General features: G+C 38.5%; 2 protein-coding genes, 1 long non-coding RNA gene and 1 other non-coding gene across 5 annotated transcripts in view; 1 reads left to right on the top strand and 3 right to left on the bottom strand.

Moving 5' to 3' along the window:
* Positions 1-3,092, bottom strand: part of LOC117617620 (probable sulfate transporter 3.3) — a 3,740-nt gene extending 648 nt beyond the window's left edge. Inside the window, exons 1-5 of the mRNA XM_034347074.1 lie at positions 2,782-3,092; positions 733-1,919; positions 578-626; positions 292-499; positions 7-157 (exon numbers count right to left, since the gene is read on the bottom strand). Of these exons, the coding sequence (XP_034202965.1) occupies positions 7-157; positions 292-499; positions 578-626; positions 733-1,116 (792 nt within the window). The 5' untranslated portion in view covers positions 1,117-1,919; positions 2,782-3,092. The remainder of the gene's footprint in view (positions 1-6; positions 158-291; positions 500-577; positions 627-732; positions 1,920-2,781) is intronic.
* A 717-nt stretch (positions 3,093-3,809) lies between these two features.
* On the bottom strand, positions 3,810-3,891 carry TRNAS-AGA. Its single transcript has one exon. It is a non-coding gene; the product is annotated as a tRNA-Ser (tRNA).
* A 1,515-nt stretch (positions 3,892-5,406) lies between these two features.
* Positions 5,407-6,073, bottom strand: LOC117616004. Of its 2 annotated transcripts, XR_004584092.1 has the most exons (3): positions 5,940-6,073; positions 5,809-5,864; positions 5,407-5,636 (listed from the first exon to the last, which is right to left on the bottom strand). It is a non-coding gene; the product is annotated as an uncharacterized LOC117616004 (long non-coding RNA). The 2 variants fall into 2 exon arrangements; XR_004584091.1 differs by having other exon boundaries at positions 5,809-6,073.
* Positions 6,074-10,361: 4,288 nt separating this feature from the next.
* LOC117614206 (10 kDa chaperonin, mitochondrial-like) lies at positions 10,362-11,233 on the top strand. The gene is made up of 3 exons (XM_034342931.1): positions 10,362-10,629; positions 10,726-10,865; positions 10,974-11,233. Exons 1-3 carry the CDS (start codon positions 10,525-10,527, stop codon positions 11,020-11,022), a joined length of 294 nt encoding a protein of 97 aa, XP_034198822.1. The 5' UTR covers positions 10,362-10,524; the 3' UTR covers positions 11,023-11,233.
* The last annotated feature ends 250 nt before the right edge of the window (positions 11,234-11,483 follow it).

An 11,483-nucleotide genomic window follows, 5' to 3' on the forward strand; every position in this document is an offset into this window, starting at 1 on the left:
AAAAACAGAGCTCAAAACAGGGACTACAGCCATTTTTTTGGTGAAATTTTGTATTCCAAGGAGGCTCTTAAGCTGTTGCAGAGAAACTATCACAGCAGCTCCAGCCATAAAACCAATAAGAGTGGCCTTTGAAAGGAAATCAATGATAAATCCAAGCCTGCATCCACCAATACCAAAACATTGATCAATTTTGTTTCTTATAATATTGTCTTTTGTCCTTTCAAGTTTTAGATAAGAAGGCGGCAAAACTACAGCAAATTATGCTGGGAAGTGAAGGTGGGGGCCACTTACCTCAATAATCCTAGGGAAGCTTGGATAATACCACTAAAGAAGGTTGAAGTAAAGGCAAGTTGAAGAAACAAGTTTGGATCTTTTGTGGGAGAAACTTCTTGCATAAGCATTGATCCCATTATAAGAGAAGCAATGGACACAGGTCCTACTGCAAGGTCTCTTGAGCTTCCAAGAACAGCATACACTAAAGGAGGAACAAAGCTGGAATCTACAGGTCCAAAAAAGATCAATTAACAAATGCAACACATTCAGAATTGTAAACAAGTAACAGAAGCAAATTACTCACAGAGACCCACAATTGCAGGTAGATTAGCAAGCTTAGCATAACTGATTCCCTGAAGAAGAAGAAAAAGAAAGAGTTAAATTAAGAACAGGGTATATGTTGTTTTCAAATTTCAATCATGAAATTGGGAAATCAAAGTTGAAAATCAAGCTTTGTACCTGAGGGATGGCTAAACTAGCAATGGTGACACCAGAAATAATGTCAGACTTGAGGAGCTTGAAGCTGTAAGTAGGACCCCATTCAAGGATAGGGAAGACATACTGAGCTCCAAGAATCCATTGCTTCTTTGGTGGCTGTCCTTTGAACTGGTGCAAAGGGTCATCTGGGAAGAAGGTTTCTTTGAGCCTGGCCATGAGCTTCTGCAAGGTGCTTCTATGGGGTGGAGGAACAACCTTGTGAACCTCCAATCCCCCCATTGGTATGTCCATGCAGTGGTGCATATTGTTGTTGTTGTTGTTATTTGGTGTGTTTATGGTGGGATGCGGGTTATTTAACTTTGAGGGAGAGGAGCCCTCTATTTTATCATGTGAGGCTTCTTCCATCAATCAACTTCTCCAGGGGACCGCTAAAAACAAATTAGTACTACTACTACTACAAATCTTGCTAGCTACTATACTATTACTAATTGACTAGGGGTGGCTGAGCCCGCAACTTTTGCTAATTACTCATGAAAAGACACAAAGTGAATTGGTTTATCTCTAGCTCTCTATCTGTATATGTACAATTAGCTAAGCTAGTTAGGCTAAAAGGGGTGCTCAAAGAATAAAATGAAAAGTTCAAAGGGGGGAATCTGTAAAATATTAAATGTGGAGGGAGATGATAAAAGGAAAGCTTACAAGTAAAAAATTTTGTTGAAAGGTACTAGGCCTGTAAAAGATGGTTGAAACATTGAAGAAGGTACATAAACTAGTGTGCCATGCAAATGGGTTGGGTTTGTAATTGGCTGAAGATGATCACCGCGGCAGGTAATATTCTGAGGGATATTCTCAGTGTTCATCTAAGCTGTAAATAAATGGTCTAAACTCTGTAGGAATTTTATGTGGACAGTTGCTAGACATGTTAAATACAGTAACACAATTGTTACAAGTTTACAACTGATCAGAGTAGAAGAAGAAGAACGTCGATCGGTGGTGTTTTCGGTTTGGGTCGGTACCTTTGTTGTGATGAGGATGAGGAGGTGAGCTATAAGCTATAAGAAGCTAGCAGCCTAGCAAGCACCATATTGGTAAATTGTTTGTCATGCATTAAGCAAAATGACAGGAAGCCAGTGTGAGCAGATATGTCCAGTCCAGGTGACGTGCCACAATATAATGCCACAAAATCCATATTCATTCGCATCTTCCTTCTGCAATAAAAAAATTAGCTATACTTTTGTTAGATTTGTTGTACCCCAGAAACCAAAAGGTTAAAAAACATCGATCACCTTTAATTTTGGTTTCTACTTTAGGACAAACATAATTTATTTACAACTTTGGCATGTACAATATTTTAGTCAACAGTTAACTCTAGCTACGAAGAGGAAGGAGGTGCTGCTGCGCCAACTTTGTGCCCTTAAAAAGACCAAATGATGTTATTGTATTTTTTTTTTTTTTTCAATGTCTTAGGGTAGAGAAATGTGCGCATATATACGCCAAGTTACTACTTTTAACATACCTCTTTCTTGCCAACCATATAATATATATGGTGTTGGTATGTGTATAAATATTGTACAGAACAAACTACTTTATATGTCCTTTCATAAAATGTGCATGGAACCGAATATGAGCCATGCCTGCTAATATTATGTCTGAATCCACTTCACAATAGGGTTTGGTCTTGGTTATCTGCATCTCTTTTAGAAAGAAAAAAAAAATTGTTCCTAATACCAAGTGGTATGTCGAGGTAGTGTTACGAGTTGATTCAAATTAGTGTTAAACGTAATATTGATGGACCTCCACCACCAAATTTTTCTTAAGTAATTAATAGCACACGGAAGAAGAAGAATAAAAGATGAACTTCCACAATATCACATCCATAAAAGAGATTAAGATTTCTAGGAACCATAAACAAATAAAAGTGAACACTTTCTTTCATTCTCAAAAGACAATCTTAACAACAATCTTGAATCTAAAATAAAAGCAATGAATTAAATACGGGAAAAATTATTATTTATAATTGAAAAAAAAAGGAAAAAGAAAAGAGGTAGGATTCTAGAAAAAAAAACATACCAAAGTTGATCATCCATAATTAGGTTGGATGTAGTTCGCCTTCCAATTCAAATAATCTACAACCAACTTTAGAAGTTGTTGAGTTTTCCATGAACATACGAGGAACCGATTCTAATTCAAGAATCATCCCCTATATCTTGTTGATATAGAGGCAGAGTAATCAATCTGTAAATATATACTCGAAGCAAACTTTTCCAGGGATTCGTTGATTGTTCAAAGTAGAACAAAACTCAAAAATTCAGAAGACTCTTCTTAATTTCAAAAGATTAAACAACGAGTTTATACAAGGGATAAACCACAACAATACCCATAAATCCAATTTTTTTTATAAGGAAAAATATGAAAAAGGGAAAGACATTAGAAATATAAAAAACTGAGTCGAATAAATTTGAGAAGCAAAAATAGTAAAGTTCAAAATTCATCCCCCACTATAATATTGGTGAATCACATAATAAATATCAGGCCTGAACCCCTAGTTCTTTAGTTAATCATACGTATGTGTGTGTGGCTTGGAAAGTTGGCTTAACCATTACCGCATAATTTGTAAGTAACAAGCTTGGAGAGGTTATTAGCTTAACAATCAAGAATGGCCGGCCAGGCAGCCACTGAAGCTCACCCTCCACCACCACCATTAACTGTGATGATGGTGGAAAGAGATAAGTGGGCCCTTTCGAATATATATTGGAGATTCAAGTGGCGCTAAATTGGAGAAGAATGTTGGAGTTATCCTCAGACACTGAACCCTACTACTTTTCCTTCCTACCCAACATGTTTGAATGATGAGGTGAAAAAGAAGATACTATCTTAGAATATATAAAAAAGGAGAAGTCATTTCATTTGCTTCAATGTTGAGGTGCAAAATGTCATCTTTGATCAGATAATTGGAGGGTCACGCACTTTGTTTTCCAGGGGCCTCCACCCTCCATTGTGCAGTGCTTGCTGCTGTCCATAAAATTATAAAATATATATATATATATATATATATATATATATATATAAAGTTAATGTGTAAGATTAGAGAGTCAAAACGTGGGCGGCAGGATTCGAACCTGCGCGGGCAAAGCCCACATGATTTCTAGTCATGCCCGATAACCACTCCGGCACGCCCACTTGACGATGTTCAGATTCTTTGATCATTATTATTTAACAGAAGAGTTTACTTGTAGCTGGCAGGACCACATCTTTGGACTTGTAAAGGAGATTCCTGTATATGAGAGAGAGGACCCAATTGATATCCCAAAAGAATGTGCAGGATCTAGCCTTTCCAAAAGAAAGGAAATTGCAACAACATTCATGGATCACTCAAATTTTGTTTTAATGAAAGAACAAAATTCATGGTTCAATGTTATATAGAAATTGTCGTAAGTTCACAAATAAGAAAAATGAGGGAAACCCGGAAATGATTAAATTTCTGACTATGAGCAAATGTGTGTTTTGTGTTTATAATGAATGGTCCCCTCCCGAGTTCTGTTTATGTATAGTTCTCGTTAGGTGAAAAATTGCATGTAACAGAGTGATAGGACACAAATTAAGTATATGTGTAAGTTTTTCTCCCTTGTTAGAGTGTTTTGATTGTTTGCACCATCAGTTAGGGTATATTTCATATGTGACATGTCCAGCTAGCTATATACGTGGCAAGCAATGATGGGTTTGGCTTCCTATATTCTCAAAGCAAATATTGACAGGTTTTCATCCATATATGTGTATGAAAAAATAAAAAACTATACACGCAACTTATCATCGCAAAGGTTCTTGAGATAATTTTTCTAAAGCTAGATTCTGCATGAAATTGTAAGCAAAGGTATTGTAATTTGGACATGTCTTTGAAAGATAACGAGAATCCGATTTTCTAGATAAAATGTGATGGTCCTTAAAGGCTACAAAGCTATAAAGGTAGGAAACTATATGTGATTTTAGTGGGAACCTTCTGAACCGCAAAAACCCATCACACGCTATTGGAAGGGATAACGAAGTTATGGCCAATCCCCAATTGGGTTGCAAAAAGATTTTGGCCCTAAGTATGTCAACCATATATATAGATTTCAAAAAGTTTATGGTCCTTCTTATTTTCTTTTTTGCACAAAATGGACAGGAATATGCATGACTTTTATCATGATTAACCTAGCACGAGGAGTGGTCTAGAATTCTTGTATCGTACGAGTCATGACTTGATCCAGTTAGGGCTTAACTTTAGCTGCTTGTCGAGCCTAAAAAAAGTGTACTTTTTGCAGGGACGGACTTGAAGGTTCCCTGTGTATTGTTTTTTAATAAAAGACACACTGATCGGCACTTGCACGCACTTGTAGTTATCTGTAAATTTCTTTTTAGGGATGGGACTTGGTTAGATGAAGTAGACCTCAACTTGAATTTCGATAGTTGAAAATCATAACAAAAAGGTCTTCAATCAAAGTACCAGATAAACTATGACAAATTTTATGTTTAATTTTTATCGTTCATTAACTTAATTATGTGATAGTAAAAATCCGTATACCCATCCTATACCCCACCTGTATAAATTTGAGAACCATTTGAATTAAAGACCCATAAGAGAGATTACTTGAGCCTCAACTAAACCAACATATTCCATTGCAAACTAAGTAGTGCAACCATAAGAAATAAAACACAAAGCGAAAGAAAGAAAACATAGAAAAAGAGCCACAAATAAGGATTGTGACAACAATTCAAGTAATTTCCATGGTATTTTTATTATCGATGTACGTACAAAGAGTGTTCCATTCTTAAGAAGCACAGCAGGTCACAGTTAGCATAACTTGTTCATTTCAGCCTTTGAACTGCTAGCATGGCTTGAGTTTCCTCATTCCACATGTGAAAGACCCCCACCTTTAGCCTTTGTCCTGCAAACAACATAACATCAGTTCTTTTCTCCACTGGCAAATAGCCTCAAATTCATTCGACAAGACATGAAATTCTACAGAGTTTTACTGATAAACCCACAAGGAGTAACCCAACCCACATTTCTTTGAAAAAGACCAATTTTTCCATTCCGCAAGGATAATGAAAGCTTACTTGTGATCGGAAGGATTTGGCCTGAGTTCATGAACAATTGTTGCCACAACATCCCTCTTCAACGAAAGCACTCTAAGTCGCAGCATAAAGAATGCACAGATAAAAAGAGTGAATTGTTGGGAAGAGCTAACCTTTACGTTGTTGATAAACGATGAGAAAGAGTGAGTCGCTAGCTTGATGCATTTGCAGAGATGCCAGACCCGCCCAGGAACCATTTTCGAACTTTGATTGTTGGTCATTAGACCATCTCCAGCGCAAGACCAAAACCGGGGGAAAGGCCCCCTAGGCGAGCCCAACAGCGCTCCAGCGCGAGAGAAGCAGCCCGGGCAACTGCTGGGTCCCACCAGCCTAGGCAGGTCCAAGGGCAAGTTCCGCCTGGGCTTCAGCCTGAGTTTTGTGACGTCAGCGTTGACGTCAGCACACGGTAACTCAAATTTTTTTTACCGTTGGCGCGTGTAAAAAAAATTTGATTTCCGCGCGCTGACGTCAGCTCTGACAAAACCCAACGGGCAAGTGCTACGTGTCGCGACAGAGACGCTTCGATGGTTTTTTTCCAGAAATCCGATGGTCCTCCTTTTTTTGGCTACAAAAATTGCAAAAAAAATCGAAAAAATTCTGAAATTTTAAAAAAAAAATACCAAAAAATTCTGTATTTTTTCCGTATAAATACCTAACCATTTTATTTACTTTTCACACCAAATCTTCATACAATTCTTCTCCATCCCCAATATTTTTTACTCTCCACTCACATTATTCACTTTCCACACCAATTCTCCATACAAACTCTTCTCCTTCCAATATTTTTTACTCTCCACTCACATTTTTCACTTCCCACACCAATTCTCCATACAAACTCTTCTCCTTCCAATATTTTTTACTCTCCACTCACATTTTTCTACTACTTTCCATTTGTATATAATAAAAAAAAACAAATGGCATCTTTTGTCGAAACCGGAGGCTCGTGGTCAACTCAGGAAGATATTGCGTTGTGTCAGTCTTGGGTGAACGTTAGTCATGACCCTATCACGGGCAATGAGATGAAGTTCCATCATATGTGGAGCAAAATTCATGGAGAATTTTGTCAAAGATCGGGTTCCATTCGGACCGAAATGGCCTTGTCTAGTAGATGGAAACTTCTGAATAAAGAGTTAGGGAAATGGAGAAATGCCTTGACAAAAGCAAGGGAGAACATTCGAAGCGGTCAAAATCTATCCGATGAGGTAAAATATTTATAATTGCCATTTTAATCAATTTAATGTAACTTTTTTTTATTGCATATTCTATTTCTTTTTCTTGCATAATCTTTTTTTTTTCTTTTTGCATTTCCAATTTGTCTATATTTTCTTGCATAATCAATTTTATTCTTGCATTTCAAAATAGTTTATATTTTCTTGCATAATAATTTTTTTTTCTTGCACTTCCAATTATTTATTTTTAATAGATCATACAAGCACAAATGTGGTTCGGTGCCATGGGGCAAGGCAAAAAAAGTTTCGTGCATTTTCAATGTTGGGAAGTTGTGAAGGATTGTTCGAGATTCAAAATTATTCCCACCGGTCCTTCGGTTGTGTTGAATGAGACGCCGCTCCACGATTCACCATCAACCGATTCGCCATTGGACTCCCCAATGGAAACGGAGTCACCACTCCCACGTCCGCCGAGACCTATTGGGAGAAAGGCGGCAAAGGCCAAGAGAGGGGGCACTTCGAACAATGAATGTGTACAATTATTGGAGCAAATAGCTAAGAACACCTCACTAAGAATTGAGAGAGACTTGAAAAGAGATGAAGTGGACAAGGCACGAGAGGAAGCATTTGTAATTCAACAGCAGCAGGCACAAGACAAAGACATGGATGATAGAGAGATGAAAATCATGGCCATGGATACGAGCCATATGTCTCCTGAAACAAAGGCCTATTGGAAGCATAGACGAAGGGATGTGATGAGAAGAAAACTTTTCCATGACGACGGACCTAGCAATACGGATTGGTTAAATGATGAAAACCATTAGGTTGTATTGAAACACCTTTGCCATATGTTGTATTGTTGTATTGTTGTATTGTTGTATTGTTGTATTATCCTTTAATTTGTTGTATTGTTTCCTTTTCATTAAATAAAAAAAGCATTAAATAATATGACTATTTATTAAAAACATTTGAGCATCAAAACAAAGATTAATTAAAAACAAACCTTAATTTATTGCAAACAACACACAAAACAAACCATACATAAAAGCATAATAATAATAAAAAAAGCATAATTCCAAAAAACACCACACACAAAATAAAGCATAATTAAAAACAAAGCATAATTCCAAACAAAGCACTAATCTTGACTTCATCCATTGTGATTGCCTTTCATCTCCCACAAGTGCTCGATCAAGTCAACTTGACGTCTCTCGTGAACATATGAAGATTGCATTTCTTCATAACGATCAATCATGGGGTTGTTGAATCGACCATCCCGAACTAACGGTTCGGGCTCCATTGGTAGTCCATTTGGTCCCATCGGCCTTTCATATATTCTTGTCAACGCCGTGTTCATGGGATCGGGTTCAAACACCTCTGGAGCATCGTAGTCATACTCATCCTCCACAATCATGTTGTGGAGGATGATGCAAGTCATCATAATACTCCTCAGCACCTCCTCGTCTAGCATCCGAGCAGCACCCCTGATAATTGCCCAACGAGCTTGCAAGATACCGAAACACCTTTCCACGTCTTTCCTGTAACCTTCTTGAAAGGAAGCAAAGCTTCTTTCCTTCTCGGATTGGGGATTCGGAATTGTTTTCACGAATGTCGTCCACCTAGGATAAATTCCGTCGGCAAGGTAGTACGCACCAGAGTATACGGTATTGTTGATTTGGTATGTGACCTGAGGGGAATGACCTCGCAATACCTCGTCGAACACCGGGGATTGACCAAGGACATTGAGGTCATTCTGAGATCCGGCAACCCCAAAGAAGGCATGCCAAACCCAACAGTCGAATGAAGCTACGGCCTCCAAAATTATACTTTTTTGGCCCTTTCGATTCCCGTACTCTCCTTGCCAAGCAGTAGGACAATTCTTCCACTGCCAGTGCATGCAATCAATGCTTCCAATCATGCCTGGGAAACCTCGAGCCTCTGCTTTTTGTAGCAGCCTTTGCAGGTCCCTCGGCGTGGGTTTGCGAAGGTACTCCCTCGTGTACAAATTTTCCACTGCATCACAGAATCTCACCAAGCACTCTAGGATAGTTGATTTTCCCATCCTTGCAATCTCATCCACCTGCTCTGCAGATGCCCCATAAGCAAGCATCCACAAAGCAGCTGTAAGTTTTTGCTCCGGGATAAGACCCAAAACTCCAACAGCATCATGCTTTTGAATGAAGTATGTGTCGTAATTACAAATATCATGCATGATTTTTTTGAAACAAATGTGGCTGCATTCTATATCTCTCTCGAAACTTATGAGCAGGATATAACGAATTTGGGATAAAGTAATCCTCCAAGAGATTCTTACCCCGAGACTCTCTACGTCTGTCCACATTTGGGGCACGAGGACGACGGTGTTGCCTTGATTGATTAAGCATACACACCGCTACTGCAAGCATTTGTTCCTCTTCTTCATCGGCGTCCCGATCTTCTTCAGCACGTCTACGCCGGATTTCTTCCCTTTCTTTCTGTTGCCTCTCCAACACCCTCCTCAAGTTTGACATTGAGAGTAGAATGTGTTTTGTAAAATCTGAGAAATGAAGGAATAGATAAGAGATGGTGTGAGAGGTATGAGTTGATGGTGTAGTTTTATAGAGGGATTCAGAAGATAGAGATGACACGTGGCACAATTTTAGAGGATGAAAATCTTATCTGAAATTTGAGATTATAATTTTAAAAAAATATCTGAAAATCTTATCTAACAGAGATGACATGTGGCACAATTTTAGAGGGTGAAAATGTTATCTGAAATATGAGATTATAATTTTTTTTAATGAATATCTGAAAATTTTATTTGGAATAAGACACGTGGCAACCGAGATTCTCATTCGAAAATCTTTTCTGAAAAATAATGGACACGACAACCAAAAATATTATGAAAATTTAATTACAAAAGAACACAATGAATAGTATTTGCCTTAGACTTGCCCTAGACTTAGCCCTCATGGGTGGAACCACAAATGGCAAGGATGCCACTATTCACAGTGGCAGCCCTTGCCCTAGACTTAGCCATTCTGGGTGGAGTTGCTCTTAAAGCACAGTCGTTCTGGACTTGATTGTGGCTCGCTTCTTTTTCTCGCGTGGGACCCAGTTAGATTTCATGGGCTTCAACCAGTTCCATACATTTATGGACTTAGTTGCAAGCTTCCGATGGGCTAAAGAACTGTGAGGGCCTTATCTTTAGGTGAGGCCATATCTAAGACCCTCACTATAGATTCTCGAGGAAAGGTAATGACAATGAAGGTAAGACCAAGCAAACAACTTAATGCATTGGGCTTTTTATATTACCAAACCTTCAGACCGATGCCCACAAGCCCACACCATCTAAACAAACCCTAAAACCCCCAAAACCCTAAGACCTAGAACCTTCTATCGTCTGCTAGAACTTGATCGCCAAGTAGTTCCCCTCCTCCCCAAACCCACACGTTTTAAAAGAAAGATCAGCAGTCGCCCTCTTCCCCAAAGAAAAACCCAAATCCAATCTGAGCCAACAACAGTAGCAGTCTCAGAAACAGAGGCACAAATGGCTAGGCGTTTGATCCCAACCCTCAACCGTGTCCTGATTGAGAAAATCATCCCACCCTCTAAAACCACCGCCGGCATTCTCCTCCCCGAGTCATCCACCAAGGTAAATACTACCATTTTCTTCTTAAAATGTGTCTCTGAGTAAATTGTCAATGATTGATGACTTTGTGTGGATTTTAATTTATATGGGTGTGTGCAGCTAAACTCAGGGAAGGTGGTTGCTGTGGGACCAGGAGCCAAGGATAAGGCTGGGAATGTGATTCCAGTGGCTGTGAAAGAAGGTGATACAGTTCTTTTGCCTGAGTATGGGGGCACCCAAGTCAAGCTTGGTGACAAAGAGTAAGCCTTATCGTTCTATTTTGCTCTGTTTTGCCATTGTATGTTTTAGGGGTTTCTTCCATTTATGACTTTTGGTTTGGGTTTTTGGTGGGTTGGTGTTGTGTGCAGGCTCCATTTATACAGGGATGAGGACATCTTGGGCACTCTCCATGAATGAGTCATTGGATTGGATAGTATGTTTTTTTTAAAGGATATTGCTATTCAATTTGAGGGTCAGATGTAACTGATTAATTAGCGGATTGGAATTTCTCATGGATGTTAGTTTTCTTTGAAATGAACTAATGGAAGCCCCTATCAGTCTATTTATTTCCATCTTCTGTTAGGTTTGGATTTTTGCACTGGAAATTATGGGCAAAATTTAGAAATAATTGTGTATCTTATTTGTTGCAAACTAGCCTGTGAATTTGTCAATTATGCTTTAACTCAAGGGATTCACCCAACACATGCCACCATTATAACCAAAATGTGATTTATAAAGTAGCTTAGATTGTGATTGGATTTTGAAAATTCTTCTTGCTTTCATATCCTTGACCTCTTTCTTTTATAAAATGGGATTTGATTTCCGCACTTGTTTCAAATGTGGTGTGTTTTCGGTCAAATGTGTCCTCTTGATTTATT

Source organism: Prunus dulcis, chromosome 1, assembly GCF_902201215.1.
Source record: "Prunus dulcis chromosome 1, ALMONDv2, whole genome shotgun sequence".
Taxonomy (NCBI): domain Eukaryota; kingdom Viridiplantae; phylum Streptophyta; class Magnoliopsida; order Rosales; family Rosaceae; genus Prunus; species Prunus dulcis.